The following is a 19,261-nucleotide window of genomic DNA, read 5'->3' as shown; positions in this document are numbered from 1 at the left end:
GTGGCTAGTACCTGTTTCTACAAAATTTAAATTGTCCCTGAAATGACTCAGAAATATTCTATTAACTTGCAAAACATTTATCTTAACATGCCTGTCACAATTTGTCAACAGAAACTGTGGGTCATCTAGCTCGTTCTTTTGAGTTTTAACACTAAAAGCTTAAATTAAGAATTTTTTGACAGGTTATGCTGTTGCTGTTATTATTATTATTTATTGCTATGGTAACCTGCAAAGTCTCGAAAGTTGTTACAACATGTTAACTATGCCAATGATTGGCCATTTGTTTCATACCATTATTGAAGCATCAACTGATATAGGGTGATAAAACTGACCCATCGACGTACAAGTGCTGTAATATGCTGGAAAAAATCGCCAGCCACCTTAAAGAGATTGTGTCACGGCTGTTTTGCCAAATGCTCCTTATGAAAATTTTGTCTCTTTAAATTCCAGGTTTGCGAAGAAGCTACTTATATTAATCTAAATGACAAAATCAAATAAGTGACAAGCAAAAACACGCGTCCTGCATACTGCTAGCATCAGCAATGTCGAAATCATCAAGTGTGCAATAAATAATAAAGATGGTAAATTTATTAGATATTAGTACTTACCCACGAACACCTTGACATTTTTCAACGATATGGCAGACGTAGTAATACGAACCAGAGAGATAGGGTAATAATCGTTTAGATGTATCATCAACCACGGACTGTGTTCAGTAAGTGAACGGAAACAGGTCTTGATACGACCATCAACCACAAATCGCCCAAAGGCGGGAACTTCTTTGCAATCTTTTCCCTTACATCCGGCATAGTTGTCAGTAGAGGATACAGTCGTTTTCATCCCTAGTCCAACATTCTGTTTGCTGTGTCGTATTTCCGACCCTATTGTGGGTAAAATAATACGTTATTGCAATTGGTGGTTTGTATCAAGCTAATATCATCGTTTAAAGTAGTAATAAAAAGCAATAACAATGAGTGTCTAAACTAAATTAAGCAAAATATTTTAAGTAGTCTACGATTGTATTCATCTACCCAACATGTTTATTGCAAGTAGCGAATCAAATAGAACTTAACACGACAAGTGGAAGGTAAATAAGAGCGGGAGAAATACCAGACCCACAATTGATTTAGATTAATTATGCGCATTTTTCAACAAATTATGGGTAAAGAAAAAAGAACACGAAAAATCGAAGACAATCCTCGAAAGTCATCTTAATATTAGGGCTGGTTCACACTAGAGACATAACGACATAACGGTAAGCTCACGCAAACGCAAAAAAAAAAACACACCTCAAGTTGATGTTTTATGTCACCAGTGTGAACAACATAATATAACATAACTACATAGTTGGAACATAATGACATAAGCATAACGACATAAGGAAAGAACTGAACTTTTCTTTATGTCGTTATGTCAATTTCGTTATGTCGCTAGTGAAAACCAGGCCTTACGAGATATATAACAAAATAAAGAAAATTAAAGGTCACGTCTAAAAAGCCCATTTAAATGACATATACAGAAATCAAACTCAGCACACAAGCAATGTTTGGTTTTAACTTAACGACACACGTTTTTTTTTAGGTTAGATTTTATTCAAACAATAGACCGCACTTTATGGCTTGACGGCTCGTGATTTACAAGCTTTTCGAGTAAACCAATAACAGCAACTGAAAAAATTAAACACAGGTTCAGCTCCACACACAAAATCTACGATTCGACGCGACAAAAACACTAAAAGTTCTCTTTTATTAGCTATAAAAAGCATAAGAAAGAACAGGAAAAAGGCAAACTGTCACTGTAAAAGTGTGTTGAACGATTTTTAAGTTCTTAAGTAATATTTGGAAGTTCACAGACTGGCGAAGGTGTTGAGAATAAAAAGTTAGTTCCAAAAACTCTGCTTTAAAAATTTGTTATGAATTTATTTATTCCTTTTTTCTTCGTTTTCGTCGAATAGCAGACTTGACAGAAAGCACTGAAAGCACATAAAACTAACAGTATATATATTTAATTCAAGAGACTCGGCGTATTTAAAAAATAATTCAAAAATGCTTTCATCCCGACCAATCCTCTGTTTTAACCATTACATAGACCAGAAGAAGATATTAAACAAACGTTTTTAATTCTACGTCCTTGTGTGTGGTCGAGCTTAGCGGTATGGCAATGTCGGGAAACGGGAGTTAACCGGTACAATAGCGGTACATAGGTTTTTTGACCAATTTGACCAATCAGAGCGCGTAGTATCTGAGTTATTTTATAACATACCATATGATGTTTGAGACAGTTCGAGCAGTACAAGCAGTAAAATTCCAGCAGCAACTCTTTTACTCATCGTAGCCAACGCCTGTTCTGCAAAAATATCTCATTTCCTAGAAGCACTACATCATGATCAATTGCTGAAAACACTTTCCCAAAAAAGCGATTGTTCGGCAATTAAAGTTATGACGTCAAAATAAGTGTCTAATTTTTGCAAAATTTATTACACGCGCACGCTTGGCTTGGTTCGTTTGCACGCGCGCCATTTAAAAAAATGTACTAACAAAAAAATTTCCAATGGGATTATTATTTTATCTAAACATTGGAGGATAAGGCATCCATGACTACTTATTAGCTAGGTTCATCAAGTTGTGGATGCCATCCAGAATGCGAATTAGTTTGAAAAGCAATAATTTGCAGTCACCACTTCCACGTGCCAAGCGTAGGTAAATAAAAGGCTTAATTACTTTAGAGCAGCGTCACGCTTTTAAACCAGCATTCCCACCTCCCACACTACTATACGTATACTACGACGTCTCGTAGTGCAATTCTCTTCGAAAATCATTTTTCTTTTCTTATTCTCTGTATACAAAAGTCATGTGTTAATCGAGAGTTTTTGTCCTTTACCGCATTGAACTTGATTGGTTCCGAGCTAATTTTCATTCAAGTGCAACAGTTTTTCTATTCTTGTTCAGCGGCAACCGCAGACAGGTAAAATCTTGTTCCACTAATATAAACTTGTAAAAACAAAGGATAGGCTCCCGACAGACCACATTTTGTCCAGAAGAAACGTTCCAAAACTAAATTGACATTAAATTATGTAAGTGGGAACATGACATTATGCGAATAGGAACTTCGCTTTCCTCCCACTTGCTTATTTTTTAGGATATAACAGACATGACGAGAGATGAACGAGGACAATTTAATTTCGCTTGCTTTTGACGCTTTTGACGATTTTATTCGTCTTACACAATAAACACCGCGCCATTGTTTTATACCCGTTTTCATACAACGGCTCATTTAAATCGGAACTGAAACGTCAATATCATCCAGTTTTATATGCAATTAAACCAGTCAATAGGCCATTACCAAATTACCCTCTGCCTCTGTTTCAAAACGAGCCTACGTGCAAAACCATTCAAATGAAAATGAGTTTGATTTGCATGAAAATGGACCTGTAGGTGAAACTCATTTTCATATGAATGGTTTCGCACGTAGACTCGTTTTGAGACAGAGGCAAAGGGTAATTTGGAAATTGCCTATTATTTACCTCGTCGTTGGGCAAATAAGTGACTGCTCGCTACTGACAGATCCCGATATTAGGTTTAGCGTCGTTCAATGATTACTTATTTTTTCAATCACCTCAGCTGCAGTGGATTCGCTTGTGACTTTTCATGCTGTCTTTCGTGCGTATTGCGATGACAACTTTGGCTACCGCGAAGAAGTATTAGATTTACCATGTAGTTTCAACAATGAAGACCGTTGCTCTAAAACGTCTTTAAAAAAAGGAAAAAACAGCAGCGGAGGAAAATGGATTGAAATCATTCTCGGAGGCAAGTATTTATTTTAATTTTTATTTTATCTACGAAAATAAGTAAAGGATTACGCATGCCTAATTTGCGGCTGCGAATGTCAAAACCTTTTTTGGTTTTTGCCACTTAATGGGCAAAATGTAAATCACCGAGGGCAGTATTATTTATGGTGTTACATTTTTAGTTCTTTCAACCGCAGTTCAGATATATGATTTCTTTCATACTAATCCTTACCATGGTTAGATTCGCGAAAAATCAGGAGGGTGCCGCGAAAAACTGTCAACTTAAAATTTGATTTCGGAAAACAAGCAAATTTAACTTAATTGCCATAAAATCCAGAAGGAAGTTCCCTTTTTCGCCAAGGAAATGAATTGTCATTTAAATCATATAAAGACAGTCAAATTTCTGTGTGCTCAAGGTTGTTTACGCATCTACCTACGTTTTCTTTCCTGAATTTTGTGGTTTTCAAGTGAAGCTGTTTTGTTGTTCTATGTTTTTTGTGTTCGAAGTATTTTGGTCTGTTTTTGAAATGGCTGAAATTGTTAGCGAAATTTTTTTTTGCCTTCTAAGGGCCTGAATACATAGCGACTTTCAGCACGGGCTGAAATTTCAGCGCGGTTTTCCGAGCTGACACTAGTGAGCTTACGGATTCGCAGTGATGGTTTTCAACGAAAAAAAAAATGGTGGCCACAACCCGGGCTGAAAATTTTTTCAACCCGGGCTGAAACTCGCTATGTAATCGTACAAAGTTTCAGCCCGGCAAACCGCACTGATATTTTAGCCAGGGCTAAAATTCGCCACGAAATCAGGTCCTAACAGTTTATTTCCCAAAATCGCAAGAAAACTGAACTTCATAAGATACGGTATTGATTGTGCTTCTAAATAACTTTTGCGATAAATACGCGCGAAAATGATTAAGAATAAGGCATATTTATTTTATATATTATAACTTTGCTTTTTTTTATCAATACAAAACTCTTACATTGCTGCAAATAACTTCATGTCTATTCTTGGAACATCCGTTCGTGACGTTTATAGTTATCTTGTCACAAGATTAACTTTGGTGTCTGTCTTGCTAACCTTTATTTTCACTCGCTGTATGCCTTTCTCAGACGGTAAGTACCGATAATATATAAATGTTTTTCATTACGGCTTTTGCTTTTTCTCCGGTCAAGTTGTAAGGTCTATTTGCCTTGTATGTAGTCAACCGACTTGTTAGAAAAGTCTGAAACCAATATTGTTTATTTTACTCTTATTAATTTCCCAGGCGCAGTATATTGTTTGGCCCAATAAGTTCATGCGGTTTTTATTTTACAAACATTGGTTCTTCGCGATATTTGTATTTACTAATAACTAATTCACAAAACAGCACTGAGTTAGATCCATATTGAGTAGTTATTTCCCCATAAAGTCACAAATGTGTCTTACAGTGGCTTATATTGATGTGAATTCGGCTAATTCAGTACTCCGAAGCTAAAAATACTCTAGACTCAGCCATCACGTTCGATCATTGAAAAATAGTAATTTTTTATATAACTTGCATGTGGGTTTTGTTTCTGAAGGATTTGTTGTTTTCATATGTATTTCAACGCAAACCAACAAAAAACCCCAACCTTGCAATTCTCAACAGTGTATTGCACAAAAAAATTCAAAACTTCCTATTAAAGGTTGTCGCTACTTTAATTGAGATTGTAATTGTTTTAATGTAACGCAGATGGACTTTTTCTTTGAAAGTTTTTGCGGTTTCACAGATATATGAACCTAAAGAATAAAATAAGAGCTCTAAGAGTTTCGTATGTCGTACTTCTCTACACCAATGCGTTCAATGTTCTTCCTTATATTCGACATTGTTTGTTGACCCCAATATCATGTAAGCCTTTTGGAATTTTTCCATTTTCGTTCAACTCTCATCACATATCTCTGGTACAAATATAATCCAAATCTGATAGGTTCGATTTTATAGACTAGTATATTTAAGTGTTGCGTGGCTTTGATGTGAATGCTGTCTTACAGAGGTAGATAAGCGATCGTAATCGTGATATTTTCTGCAGGAACCTGAAAGGGGTAGAGAAGAAATGCAATCCGATTCAGAACATTGGCGTTGTGCCCGTCACGCGAGTTGTAAGAATGTTGTTAAAGTATAGAACTGTTGCCATAGATACATATTCTACATATTCTGTTTGCTGTGTTGTATTTTCAACCCTATTGAAGGTAAAATAATACGTTATTGGTGGTTTGTGTGAAGTTATTATCATCGTTTTAAGGTAGTAATTAATAGCAATAACAATGGGTACAAAACTAAATCGAGCAAAATATTTTTAGTAGTCTACGATTGTATTCATCTACCCAACATGTTTATTGCAAGTAGCTAATCAAATAGACCTGAACACGACACATAAGTAGAAGGTTAATAAGAGCGGGAAAAATACGAGACCCACGATTGATTTAGATTAATTTTGCGCATTTTTCAACAAATTATGGGTAAAGAAAAAAGAACACGAAAAATCGAAGACAATCCTCGAAAGTCATCTTTAATATTAGGGCTGGTTCACACTAGAGACATAACGACATAACGGTAAGCTCACGCAAACGCAAAAAAAAACACCTCAAGTTGATGTTTTATGTCACCAGTGTAAACAACATAACATAACTACATAGTTGGGACATAATGACATATGCATAACGACATAAGGAAAGAACTGAACTTTTCTTTATGTCGTTCAGTGTCCATTTCGTTATGTCGCTAGTGTGAACCAGGCCTTACGAGACATGGTAAAAAGATAACAAAATAAGGAAAATTAAAGATCACGTCTAAAAAGCCCATTTGAATGACATATACAGAAATCAAACTCAGCACACAAGCAATGTTTGGTTTTAACTTAACGACACACGTTTTTTAGGTTAGATTTTATTCAAACAATAGACCGCACTTTCTATGGCTTGACGGCTCGTGATTTACAAGCTTTTCGAGTAAACCAATCACAGCGACTGAAAGAATTCAACTTCAACACAGGTTCAGCTCCACACACAAAATCTACGATTCGACGCGAAAAAAACACTAAAAGTTCTCTTTAAGCTATAAAAAGCATAAGAAAGAACAGGAAAAGGCAAACTGTCACGGTAAAAATGTGTTCAACGATTTTTAAGTTCTTAAGTAAAATTTGGAAGTTTACAAACTTCACAGACTGACGAAGGTCTTGAGAATAAAAGGTTAGTTCCAAAAACTTTGCTTTAAAAATTTGTTATAAATTTATTTATTCCTTTTTTCTTCGTTTTCGTCGAATAGCAGACTTGACAGAAAGCACTGAAAGCACATAAAACTAACAGTATAATTCAAGAGACTCGGCGTATTAAAATAATTCAAAAATGCTTTCATCCCGACCAATCCTCTGTTTTAACCATAACATAGACCGGCAAAAAAAACCCCCCCCCCCCCCCCCCCCCCCATAACAGAAGAAGATATTAAACAAACGTTTTTAATTCTACGTCCTTATGTGTGGTCGAGCGTAGCGGTATGGCAATGTCGGGAAACGGGAGTTAACTGGTACAATAGTACATAGGTTTTTTTGACCAATTTGACCAATCAGAGCGCGTAGTATCTGAGTTATTTTATAACATACCATATGATGTTTGAGACAGTTCGAGCAGTACAAGCAGTAAAATTCCAGCAGCAACTCTTTTACTCATCGTAGCCAACGCCTGTTCTGCAAAAATATCTCCTTTTCTAGAAGCACTACATCATGATCGATTGCTGAAAACACTTTCCCAAAAAAGCGATTGTTCGGCAATTAAAGTTATGACGTCAAAATAAGTGTCTAATTTTTGCAAAATTTATTACACGCGCACGCTTGGCTTGGTTCGTTTGCGCGCGCGCCATTTAAAAAAATGTACTAACAAAAAACTTTCCAATGGGATTATTATTATTTTATCTAAACATTGGAGGATAAGGCATTAATGACTACTTGTTAGCTAAGTTCATCATGTTATGGATGCCATCCAGAATGTCAATTTGGTTTTGGAACCCTTTTTTAACAAAATGCGGTCTTTCGGGAGCCTATTCTTTGCTTTTACAAGTTTAGTGGAACAAGATTTTACTTGTCTGCGGTTGCCGCTGAACAAGAGTAGAAAAGTTATTGCACTTGAATGAATTAATTAGCTCGGAACCAATCAAGTTCAATGCGGTAAAGGACAAAAACCTTTCAATCAGTATATGACTTTTGTTAACACGGAAAAGGAAAAGGAAAATGATGTTCGAAGAGAATTTCACTATCAGACGTCGTAGTGTACTAATGTGGGAGGTTGGTATGCTGGTTTTTAAAAAAGTGTGGCGCGGCTCTAAAAGTAAGCCTCTTATTTTCTTACGCTTGGCACGTGGAGGTGGTGATTCCGCTTGAAAATTATTGCTTTCCAAACTAATTCGCATTAAATCATGTAAGTGGGAACATGACATTAATATTATGCGAATAGTAACTTCGTCCCACTTGCTCATTTTTTAAGATATAACAGACAATGACGAGAGATTAATGAACGAGGACAATATAAATTCGCTCGCCTTTGACGGTTTTATTCGTCTTACACAATAGACACCGCGCTATTGTTTTATACCCGTTTTCGTAAAACGGCTCATTGAAATCGGAACTGAAACGTCAATATCATCCAGTTTTATATGCAATTTAAAACAGTCAATTATTTACCTCGTCATTGGGCAAATAATTGACTGCTCGCCACTGACAGTTCCCGATATTAGGTTCAGCGTTGTTCAATAATTACTCATTTTAACAATCACCTCAGCTGCAGCGAATTCGCTTGTGACTCTTGATGCTGTTTTCTATACATAACAAGATGACAACTTTAGCCAGCGCGAAAAGATATTAGATTTACCAGTTACAACAATGAAAACGGTTGCTCAAAAACTTCTTTAAAAAAAGAAAGAAAAAGGAGCAGAGCAAAATGGATTGAAGCTGTTCTAGAAGGCGAGTATTTTTTTTTTATTTTATTGACGAAAGTAAGTAAGGGATTATTCATGCTTAGTTTGCGGTTGCAAATGTCAAAACCTTTTTAGGTTATTGCCACAAAATGGGCGAAATTCAAATCACCGACGGCAGTACTATTAAATCGTATTATCGTTTTAGTTCTTTCAACCGCAGTTCAGATATATGATTTCTTTCATACTAATCCTTACCATGGTTAGATTCGCGAAAAATCGGGAGGGTGCCGCGAAAAACTGTCAACTTAAAGTTTGATTTCGGAAAACAAGCAAAATTAACTTAATTACCATAAAATGCAGAAGGAAGTCCCCTTTTTCGGTAAGGAAATGCATTGTCATTTAAATCATATAAAGACAGTTAAATTTCCGTCATCTCAAGGTTGTTTAGGCATCAACCTACGTTTTCTTTTCATAAATCACCATATTTTAATTTTGTTCGATGCACATTTTGTGGTTATTAAGTGAAGCTGTTTTGTTGTTCTATGTTCAATGTGTGCGATGTATTTTGGTCTGTTTTTGAAATGGTTGAAATTGTTAGGGAAGGTACGTTTTTTATTGGGGGGGGGGGGGGTGGGTGGGCCGGGGCCTCAGAGGGGAGGGTCATCAGTAAAATTTTTACAAATTGGGGAGGGCTAAACCTGTTTTTTTTTTCACAGGAAGGGGAGGGTTACACTTTGTTTCGGCATTGAAAAAAATTTAACAAGAAAAAAACATAAATAGTGGGCAACGGACATGGACAACGCATGGTTTGAAAAAAGACCCTGAAATGTCTTCTTCGTTTCACAACGCTTTCATTACCCTTCAGTTTGTGAAACAGACCGCCATTTTGTTTTCAAAGCATGTGCTTTTCTAGGTAGTACCCAGTTTTTCCAAAAGAAAGATAGTTTGTTTTGTTTGGCCGGTTTTCCGGCCATTGGTGAAGGAATGGGATATTTTCTGCCAGAAAACTGGCCATCGCTGGTAAAAGGGTTGTTCGTGATTTACCACTATCGGCTAGAATCAAATATATGAAAAACGTTTAAGAGTACTTGCGTATTCTAGCTGTATAAAATGACAATGTATGGTTCTGTTGAAATAACCTAATTCTTCCCCCAGAATGCAGGAAATGCACTCTTAGAGGCCCAAATTTTAAAATTTTCTCGGGGGAACATACCCCCGAACCCCCCTAAAAGGTTGAGCATTCGGAGCTCCAAAAAGGTTTGCTGCCTACTCTGACTCTTATTAAAAACCCTTTAATATGCTTTGTGCGCAGATAGAGCGACCAGAAAGCGTTAAGGTCAGCAACACTTTCCTTTTTTTTTTGTTCCCAAGGAACCACTGAGTAGGTGGGCGGAGGGTCACATGTTTTTGTGTGTGTGTTTGTGGAGGGTCATGCAACAAAACATTCTAGGAAGTGGGAGGGCCACGAATTTTTTCGCAAAAAAATTCTAAAATACCCCGGCCCACCCCCCCTCATAAAAAAACGTACCTTCCCTTAGCGAATTTTTTTTTGCCCTCTAAGGGCCTTATTACATGGCGACTTTAAGCATGGGCTAAAATTTCAGCCTTTTCCGGGCTGATTTTAGTGAGCTTACGGATGCGCAGTGATGGTTTTCAACGAAAGAAAATGGCGGCCACGACCAGGGCTAAAATTTGCCTTGCAATCGTAACAAAATTCCAGCCCGGCAAACCGGGCTGAAATTTCAGCCAGGGCCATTTATTTCCTCGATTATGAATCGCGACAAAACTCAATTTCATAAAATATGGCATTGATTGTGCTTCTAAATAACTTTTGCGATAAATACGCGCGAAAATGATTAAGAATAAGGCATATTTATTTTATATATTATAACTTTGCTTTTTTTATCAATACAAAACTCTTGCATTGCTGCAAATAACTTCATGTCTATTCTTGGAACATCCGTTCGTGACGTTTATATTTATCTTGTCACAAGATTAACTTTGGTGTCTGTCGTGCTAACCGTTATTTTCACTCGCCGTATGTCTTTCTCAGAGGGTAAGTACCGAGAATATATAAATTAGTTCTACATTAAGGCTTTTGCTTTTTCTCAGGTCAAGTTCTTAAGTTCTATTTGCCTTGTATGTAGTCAACCGACTTGTTAGAAAAGTATGAAACCAATATTGTTTATTCTAATCTTATTAATTTCCCGGGTGCAGTATATTGTTTGGCTCAATAAGTTTATGCGGTTTTTATTTTAATTTACAAACATTGTTTTTTTTGCTATATTTTTATTTACAAATAACTAATTCACAAAACAGCACTGAGTTAGATCCATATTCAGTGTTTATTTCACCATAAAATCACAAATGTGTCTTACAGTGGCTTATATTGATGTAAATTCGGCTAATTCAGTACTCCGAAGCTAAAAATACTCTAGACTCAGCCATCACGTTCGATCATTAAAAAATAGTAATTTTTTATATAACTTGCATGTGGGTTTTGTTTCTGAAGGATTTGTTGTTTTCATATGTATTTCAACGCAAACCAACAAAAAACCCCAACCTTGCAATTCTCAACAACAATATTTTAGTGGTGTATTATACAATGTCATTCAAAACTCCCTACTGAACTAGAAAAAGATTTAGATTGTTGGTACTTTAATTGAGATTGTAAATGTTTTAATGTTACGCAGATGGACTTTTTCATCGAAAATATTTGTGGTTTCACAGATATATGACTCGAAAGAATAAAAAAAAGAGCTCTAAGAGTTTCGTATGTCGTACTTCTCTTTAAAAAATGTGATCAATGTTCTTTCTAATATTCGACATTGTTTATTGACCCCAATATCATGTAAGCCTTTTTTTTGGAATTTTTCCATTTTCGTTCCTCTCATCACATATCACTGTACAAATATAATCCAAATCTGATCGTAGGTTCGATTTTATAGACTAATATGTTTATGTGTTGCATGGCTTTGACGTGAATGCTGTCTTACAGAGGTAGATAAGTGATCGTGATCTTGATATTTTCTGCCGGAACCTGAAATGGATTGAGAAGTATGCAATCCGATTCAGAACATTGGCGTTGTGCTCGTCACGCGAGTTATAAGAATGTTGTTAAAGTATAAAACTGTTGCCATAGAGACTTCAGTTGTATATGACGGCATTGTCTTAAGTGCGTCTTTGTAAATACGGGTGTTTCTCAATTTTACTAGACGACTTTTTCTCGGAAACAATATCAAAACCAAAAATAGTCCTCGATTAACAGGAAAAAATATCATGTTCAGAACAAAAGCTGAAGGAACACGCAAGCGGTCGATGTAGAAAGAGAAGGTGAGTCCTTGAGTTGATAAAATTATAGAACAAAGGCACTGGATAATCTAGAATAACAAATACACAGAAAGCCCCTTTGAGATACATGAGCATCTTGGGGAACGACTACCGACCACCATTACCGACGAAAGCGCATTGAACACGACCTTCCGAAATATTGGGTTAATTTTGTCAGTGAATTGTAAAGCCGGGAAATGGCTGATCATGGCAAAATCCCGCAATTGTATAGTCAGACCTACCTATTCAATTAAACGAACCCTAATTTCGAATTTGTTCCTGGTTACGCGAGCATCAACTCAAGGGTTTGTAATAGAAATCTAAAACAAAGCGGAGAAGCCGGTTTAAATCGCCCAGCAGAGGAAGCGATGGTCTTCGTGTGTGGTCAATCGACAGTAAAGCTCGGTTTTGATGATCTATGACAGGAATTAAAATCGCCCACGGCGAGGTCTTGGGGGACGTTAACATGACAATATTCTTACGCCCGAGGCAAAAAGGAGCTAGAGTTGACAGGCCCGGAGCCTCCTTGTCCTCCTCACCACTGTTGTCGCCGGGTCTCGTGTGCTCTGGTCGAATTTAAGCCTGCTCTGTTGCCCATTCAACTGCTCTTTTCATTTTCGTTCTCGTTTGGCCCGCTTAGCTTAGAACTAAAAGTTTGCTCGGTAGTGTGGTTCAAGAGTTTAAATATAACTTGGAGGGATTGATTTGAGATGACTAGTTTTTGCCATGTTAGTCTTGTCAATGTCACTTTTCACTATTAAACCCAAACTTGTACGTAAGAAAAATATGTTCACTGTCAAGAAGGAGTTCAGAGAATTGACCAAGACGAGGTTAGGGCTATAGGAGATCTCTATTGACTCCATTACTTAAAAATTCATCTGATAAAAGCATTAAATCTAAGGAAAAACATGCCAACTTGTAAAATTGGAAAAGAAAATTTGTTTCAAACGATGCATTTAACATTTACAACCATTAAAGCCTCTTTAAATTTGATGACGTCTTCCAAAGGAAGTACCTCTTTCAATATCAGTTTAGCTTATTGCTATCTTATCAAAAATGCTGTATCAAAAAAAAATTCATTGTTTCCGTTCCACAAATTGAAAAAAACTTTCAAATAATAGTTTACTAAGGTAGAGAAAAATCAAAGAAGCAACTACAGTCGATGCAAAATAAAAAAGTTCTATGGCGACAAGAAAGATTAAGAAAATCGAGTGTTATTAATTGTAGTTGGACAAAAATCGAGTACCACAATAATTTCAATCATATTGAGTTAATTTCTACCCTTTTTAAAATCTAAAAATGCAAGTAATTATTCATGATAACACCAACAACAATTTCTTATCAGAGCCTGGGAAAATGGATTTCAAAGTTCAGAAGTAAAATCTCATATGTAGCTATTTTATAAAATCGTCTTTAAGCGATTCAGTGGAACCAGTGGATTTTTTGTTTTCGATATTTGGTGTTGTTAGAAATGATTTTTGTTAATAAGATGTCTGAAACAGTAACAGAGAATTTTGCAATAAGATGTAAATAATTTTGGTTCATAACTTTGTAGAAATAATACTCCAAGTCCTGGCGGATTCCATCTTAAAATCTTTCTGAGTCATTGCCATCCTTGTTTTGGTGATCTTAAAAGACGTTTTACGAACGACTTACTGGAGAAAAGTCGTCATTGCTCTTTAAGATGTGTTGCTCCTTCAATTATGCGACAATACAGTCCCTATCAGTTATTTTATTTATAAGTTCGCCAGACTAAATTTAACTTTCGATAAGTGTTTGTGCCAATGAGGAGATCGGTGATCGCCCTAGTTTTAGCCCCCCCCCCCCCCCCCCTTCCTTTGTTCATTGGAGAAAAAAACACTGTTCGTTTCTTATTTTTTTCTACACAGTTTAATGCTTGGTCCCTTGGTAAGATTGGTATAATGCAATAAAAGATCTTCTCCTAAACTTTTATGTTTTTTATGGTTCGACACTTTATGGTGCATGTTTATGTCTTCTTCATTTGCTACATTTACATTTACGTAGTAACGTCGATGTAAGTAAGTTTTGTAAATGTATTTGTATTTATGTACCCATATGTAAGTCTAAGTAAGTTAATGTAAGCTTTATGTAAGTGTGTGTAAATAAATAAAAGAGCTATAAAAAAAAAAAAAAAAAAAAAAGCATGTAGAAAAAAATGAAATAAAAACATGTCTTAAATTGGTAAAAAAAAAAAAAAAATGTTTATGTCTTCTTATAGTTACATCAAGTGACCAGCATTGACAGGCTTCAGTCATGTCCGAGTCAGCTGACATTGCCGTGGCAACAATACTCACTACCCTTATCATCGTGGACATTGTTGGAAACTGCCTTGTTTGTTTTATTATATGGAGACATAAAGATATGAGGTATGCTAAAACTAATGTTTTAATATTATTTCAAGACACTCTACTTAGGACATTTCAGAGTACTGGCAAATGAATCACGTTCTTAACTTGTTCAATCATTCACTTTACGTTGGGTGGCATATAGGGTACATCAAGGCCACATATACCAGTCCTTTGACATTGCTCAAATGCTGCACCAGGCCTAAATTGCAAATTAATGTAAAAAATATATTTAAAAGTTCCATCCTCTTTGTTACTATTTGCCTTAAATTTAAAGCGTATTTCATATTTCTGTTTTATACTGCACTGTTAAAACATTGCCAGCTTTCTCCAAGACAGCAGTTTTACACTCATTGCCCGCTTATGTACTGTGAAAAGTGCCACGTTTTTAAGCAATTTTAAAAATATGGTTATTAAACATTTTGAGTCCGGCTCCAATTTAAAAGTCATTATTTTCTTTCATTAGTATAACAACTTAAATTGGTAAAAAAAAAAAAAAAAATGTTTATGTCTTCTTATAGTTACATCAAGTGACCAGCATTGACAGGCTTCAGTCATGTCCGAGTCAGCTGACATTGCCGTGGCAACAATACTCACTACCCTTATCATCGTGGACATTGTTGGAAACTGCCTTGTTTGTTTTATTATATGGAGACATAAAGATATGAGGTATGCTAAAACTAATGTTTTAATATTATTTCAAGACACTCTACTTAGGACATTTCAGAGTACTGGCAAATGAATCACGTTCTTAACTTGTTCAATCATTCACTTTACGTTGGGTGGCATATAGGGTACATCAAGGCCACATATACCAGTCCTTTGACATTGCTCAAATGCTGCACCAGGCCTAAATTGCAAATTAATGTAAAAAATATATTTAAAAGTTCCATCCTCTTTGTTACTATTTGCCTTAAATTTAAAGCGTATTTCATATTTCTGTTTTATACTGCACTGTTAAAACATTGCCAGCTTTCTCCAAGACAGCAGTTTTACACTCATTGCCCGCTTATGTACTGTGAAAAGTGCCACGTTTTTAAGCAATTTTAAAAATATGGTTATTAAACATTTTGAGTCCGGCTCCAATTTAAAAGTCATTATTTTCTTTCATTAGTATAACAAGCATAGCGACTCTCCAGTAAATTGTCAGGTGGCAGAGTGTGCATACCGAAAAGCACTGCAGAAGAAAAAAAGAGTCTTCAAGGACCATTTGTAGAAGACAAATGATTGAACGATAGATTGTTAACGTTGGAACACGGGCTTTCTTTATGTCATAAATATCAGGATAGGACTGACATGACTTTTAGTTTTAGACTTTTAGTTTTATTGATTAATCTTGGAACTGGATTGATTTCGCAGGACTCCCATCAATTATCTACTAGTGAACCTAGCCATATCAGACATCACGTTTGCGGCATTTGTAGCACCGAATCACATTTTGAAGAAAGCCTTTACCCACCCAGATGGGGCTATTGGTTCAGGGATATGTAAATTACTGACCGGTGGAAACGTTGCATGGGTTGGGGCGGCTTCCTCATCTGTCACTCTGGTTGCTATCGCCGTTGAACGATACTACACAGTCATGTGTCCTCTTGGTAGTAAAGGAAAACTTACCAAGCGAAAACTAAAGGTAAGTGGTTGCCACATAGTCTTTCAAATGTCTGTTAAGGGGGGCAGCTTTTGAAGGCATCTTAGGTTTTTATATTTAAGCACCATAATTTTTAGTTTTAAACGTGTTAAACACGTTTCAAGTATTAATACGTTTAAGTTTGGATGAAGTAGAAGTGTTTGAAGTTTAATCGTCTTAGCTAAACGCGGAGTAAAAAACTTTGGTTAATTTTCCACTCACGATCCCCGTTGAGTCACAGCTTCCATACACGTAAAGCCCGAACGGTAAACCTTCCGGATGTTAACAGAATAAATAATTATTTTTACACGGCGAAGAGAAAAAAAGTAATGGCAGGATCCTGAAAAAGAAAACAGGGCTTCAACGTTGCCCTGAACTTTTTAGGCTCTTTTTCCCCAATTGCTTAAACTTGTGGGGTCACAGTAAGAATGATGTCATTGCTTATCCCGGTTTTTTTTTATAGCTTCCTGCAATGGTAATGGCATCGATTTACCATTAATTAAAAGCATTTATTTTCCTCCTATTCTAGTTTATTATTCCTGGCTGTTGGATCTTTGCATGGTCTCTAAACATGCCACTCATCCTGGTTACTGGCTTCGACAAAGCCTCTGGCGACTGCAAATGGATGTGGCCTGAACAGTGGATGGGTGCAGCTAATGAGACCGCATGGCTTGTTGGGTTGGCTTTTATTCCTTTACTGGTGATGACTGGGTTATATTCCAGAGTCGTCCATATGCTGTGGTTCAAAAGGAATAACGACAATGAACTCGCCCACAGACAGAAGGTAAGAGTTAATAATAAAATATTTGCTAGGCATACATGCAGCTTAGTAACAAGACCAATGTTGTTATATTATTAGTGGCTATTATTGCAGTTGTTACAATAATTATGAAATTTTCATGCAACGCGGACGTCAATTTTTTCACCCGAAAATCACTTTTAAAACTTTCCTTTGACAGAGGCAGTCACTATTATTTTTTCTGGACATTTGGCTACTAGATGACAGAAATGAATAGGCATAAGCAGCGTTAGCTGTGCCTTCACCTTGACTTGGGATATTAAAAGGGTACTCTTCCGAGCTGCACTTCTCTTTCGTCTTTCCCAGGCTGTATACATAACTTTGGCCTCTTCAAAACGATTCATGTTAAAATAGTATACAACTGTCTGACTCGAGTCTGACGCTACGAATGTCTTGATCGATTGTGAGATTAGTATTATATTATACAGTCAAAGCTCTCGTAAGCGGACACCCTCGGGACGCGAAAAAAGTGTCCGTAACTGGAGCTGGCTACTTACTAGAATGGTTCTCGTAAGCGGCCACTAGAGGTGTAGGGGATAGATAGCCGCTTACGAGAGCTTATGCATGTAAGTGTGGTGTTTCGACATGTAACCGGACGTAGACGACGACAAAATCAACACTGAGTTTACTGTGAAATTATTGTGACAAAAGGCGATGTGAAGTTGATTGATAAAAACAAGATACAGAGTTTGTAAATAGGATTTTCTTTGGGGTGTCCGCTTACGGGAGCTTAAAAACAAAGAAAAAGTCTAAGTCGTAATCTCTGAAAGTGTCCGCGGCCGCTTACGGGAATGTCCCCTTACGAGAATGTAAAAATACAGAGTCTGTATGGGAGTTAAAACGGGGTTTCAAACAAGGCGGCCGTAAGTAGAGCTGTCCGCTTACGAGAGTGTCCGTTAAGAGAGCTTCGACTGTATAATTTTTTAATATCCTAGTATTTTGAGACATAGTTTAAAACCCATGTCTAGGATAGACGGACAGTTGTAGGCGTTTGATAACATAAAACAATTCGTGTCACTGTCGTAGACTTGTGGTAAGCTTGACATAAAACTGTAAACGTTTTTTATCGAACTAGTGATATAGCGATATTAATGTTTACATGTTCAAGACATAATCTTTCAAAATTCCATGGTCAATGCTAGTTCAAACTCAACTAAATGTAAAATGATGTTTGTTATTAGTCAAGGTTTTTAACAGCCATATCTAGACGTTCGACGAATTCACAAAGAAAGAACACTCATAACAGATTTATTGTCCTATAATTGAAAATGGCATTTAACTTGCTCTTTGCTTTGTTGTACTTGCAGGGAGTTATGAGAGTGAGGAAACGAGCCACCTTGAGTGTGATCACTGTCAGTGCCATATTTGGTGTCTGTTGGATAACAGCCTTGTTCGTTTACGTCCTGAGCTACTATAACATCTTCATGTTCGGTCCCGCCTCATACGCCATTGCAGACACGATGTTCATGTTTAATTCCGCTGTGAACCCGTTTGTGTATTCTCTGTTGAACGAACGGTTCAGGGAAAAGATGAAAGGAATGTTTTGTTGCAAGTCTGGTCCTGGATACAGGGTCCGTGATTCGAGCGAGCCCTACAAAATCGGGATCCCAAACAACACGCCACACGGGGCCCACACACCTGCGGTAGCGTACTCCAGCTCAACCATGTCGATAAACCAATCAGGTTCATCAATACTTTAGTTGAATGACACTAGGGACCAAGGAAACTCTAAAGGCCTATTAGGTCCAAACTGTTAGATACAGTCTAGTTTTATAAACATTAGATGTGGAAGGAAGTTACATAAACAAGTCGAACTGGAGAACAACCAACCTTCATTGTAAGTAGACAATATGAAATCGTTTTGTGCTTGTTTGAAATCTTTCGGAATAGTATTCCAAAGATTTGCTTCCTTCTTATCTCGAAAAGTGATCGAAACTGTTTATGGATTTAGTAACATGTTCGTGGTATGCACGTGCGTGGTCAGATTGAAATTGCAAAATTCATTGAAATAAATTGCATAATTCAGTGAAATAAACAGGTCAGCAATTTGCTGTTTTTAACCGGCAGCGCGGCCAAGTCCAGCTGTCGTGCCCCAGAGGTTTGCGAGTCTTTTGAGAAACGCACGCCAGGACCCATCCTTTCACCGGATGGATGATGGATTTGTTCTTGGTAGTTCCGAGGTCAACTCATCGGCCACACTTTGTAAATAGGAAACTCACTGATCCGCTTGATTTACCAATCGGTATTTCTTACAATGTCGTGTTCATTTATAGGCGGCTTGGCTGTAAAACTAGCTTGACGCCAAGTCTTACTATTATTATATTACCATAATAATTGACAGTAAAGGTTTTTATAAATAAAAATAATTTATGGAATGTTTATTAAATAGATGGTACGATTAAAGTTTTGTTTGAAATGGTTTTTTTG

General features: G+C 36.7%; 2 protein-coding genes across 2 annotated transcripts in view; one reads left to right on the top strand and one right to left on the bottom strand.

Annotated features, from left to right (window-relative positions):
- The window catches only part of LOC144658130 (uncharacterized), an 80,621-nt gene extending 78,202 nt beyond the window's left edge, over positions 1-2,419 (bottom strand). The window contains exon 1 of the mRNA XM_078518472.1: positions 2,263-2,419. Within this exon, the coding sequence (XP_078374598.1) occupies positions 2,263-2,329 (67 nt within the window). The 5' untranslated portion in view covers positions 2,330-2,419. The remainder of the gene's footprint in view (positions 1-2,262) is intronic.
- A 12,496-nt stretch (positions 2,420-14,915) lies between these two features.
- On the top strand, positions 14,916-19,100 carry LOC144658246 (QRFP-like peptide receptor). The gene is made up of 4 exons (XM_078518645.1): positions 14,916-15,077; positions 15,768-16,038; positions 16,565-16,819; positions 18,142-19,100. The coding sequence occupies exons 1-4, from the start codon at positions 14,965-14,967 to the stop codon at positions 18,532-18,534; spliced, it is 1,032 nt and encodes a 343-aa protein (XP_078374771.1). The 5' UTR covers positions 14,916-14,964; the 3' UTR covers positions 18,535-19,100.
- Positions 19,101-19,261: the final 161 nt, after the last annotated feature.

The sequence above is a fragment of the Oculina patagonica genome, chromosome 6 (genome assembly GCF_052425735.1).
Source record: "Oculina patagonica isolate OP01 chromosome 6, crgOcupat, whole genome shotgun sequence".
Classification (NCBI taxonomy): Eukaryota; Metazoa; Cnidaria; class Anthozoa; order Scleractinia; family Oculinidae; genus Oculina; species Oculina patagonica.
This window is presented reverse-complemented; position numbering and strand designations above follow the sequence as displayed.

Excerpts from the sequence above, each read along its gene's own strand:
- LOC144658246 (XM_078518645.1), top strand. The coding sequence starts at position 14,965 with ATGTCCGAGTCAGCTGACATTGCCGTGGCAACAATACTCACTACCCTT. Across the intron at positions 15,078-15,767 it reads TGGAGACATAAAGATATGAG|GACTCCCATCAATTATCTAC; the intron begins GTATGCTAAAAC and ends TTGATTTCGCAG. Across the intron at positions 16,820-18,141 it reads AACTCGCCCACAGACAGAAG|GGAGTTATGAGAGTGAGGAA; the intron begins GTAAGAGTTAAT and ends TTGTACTTGCAG.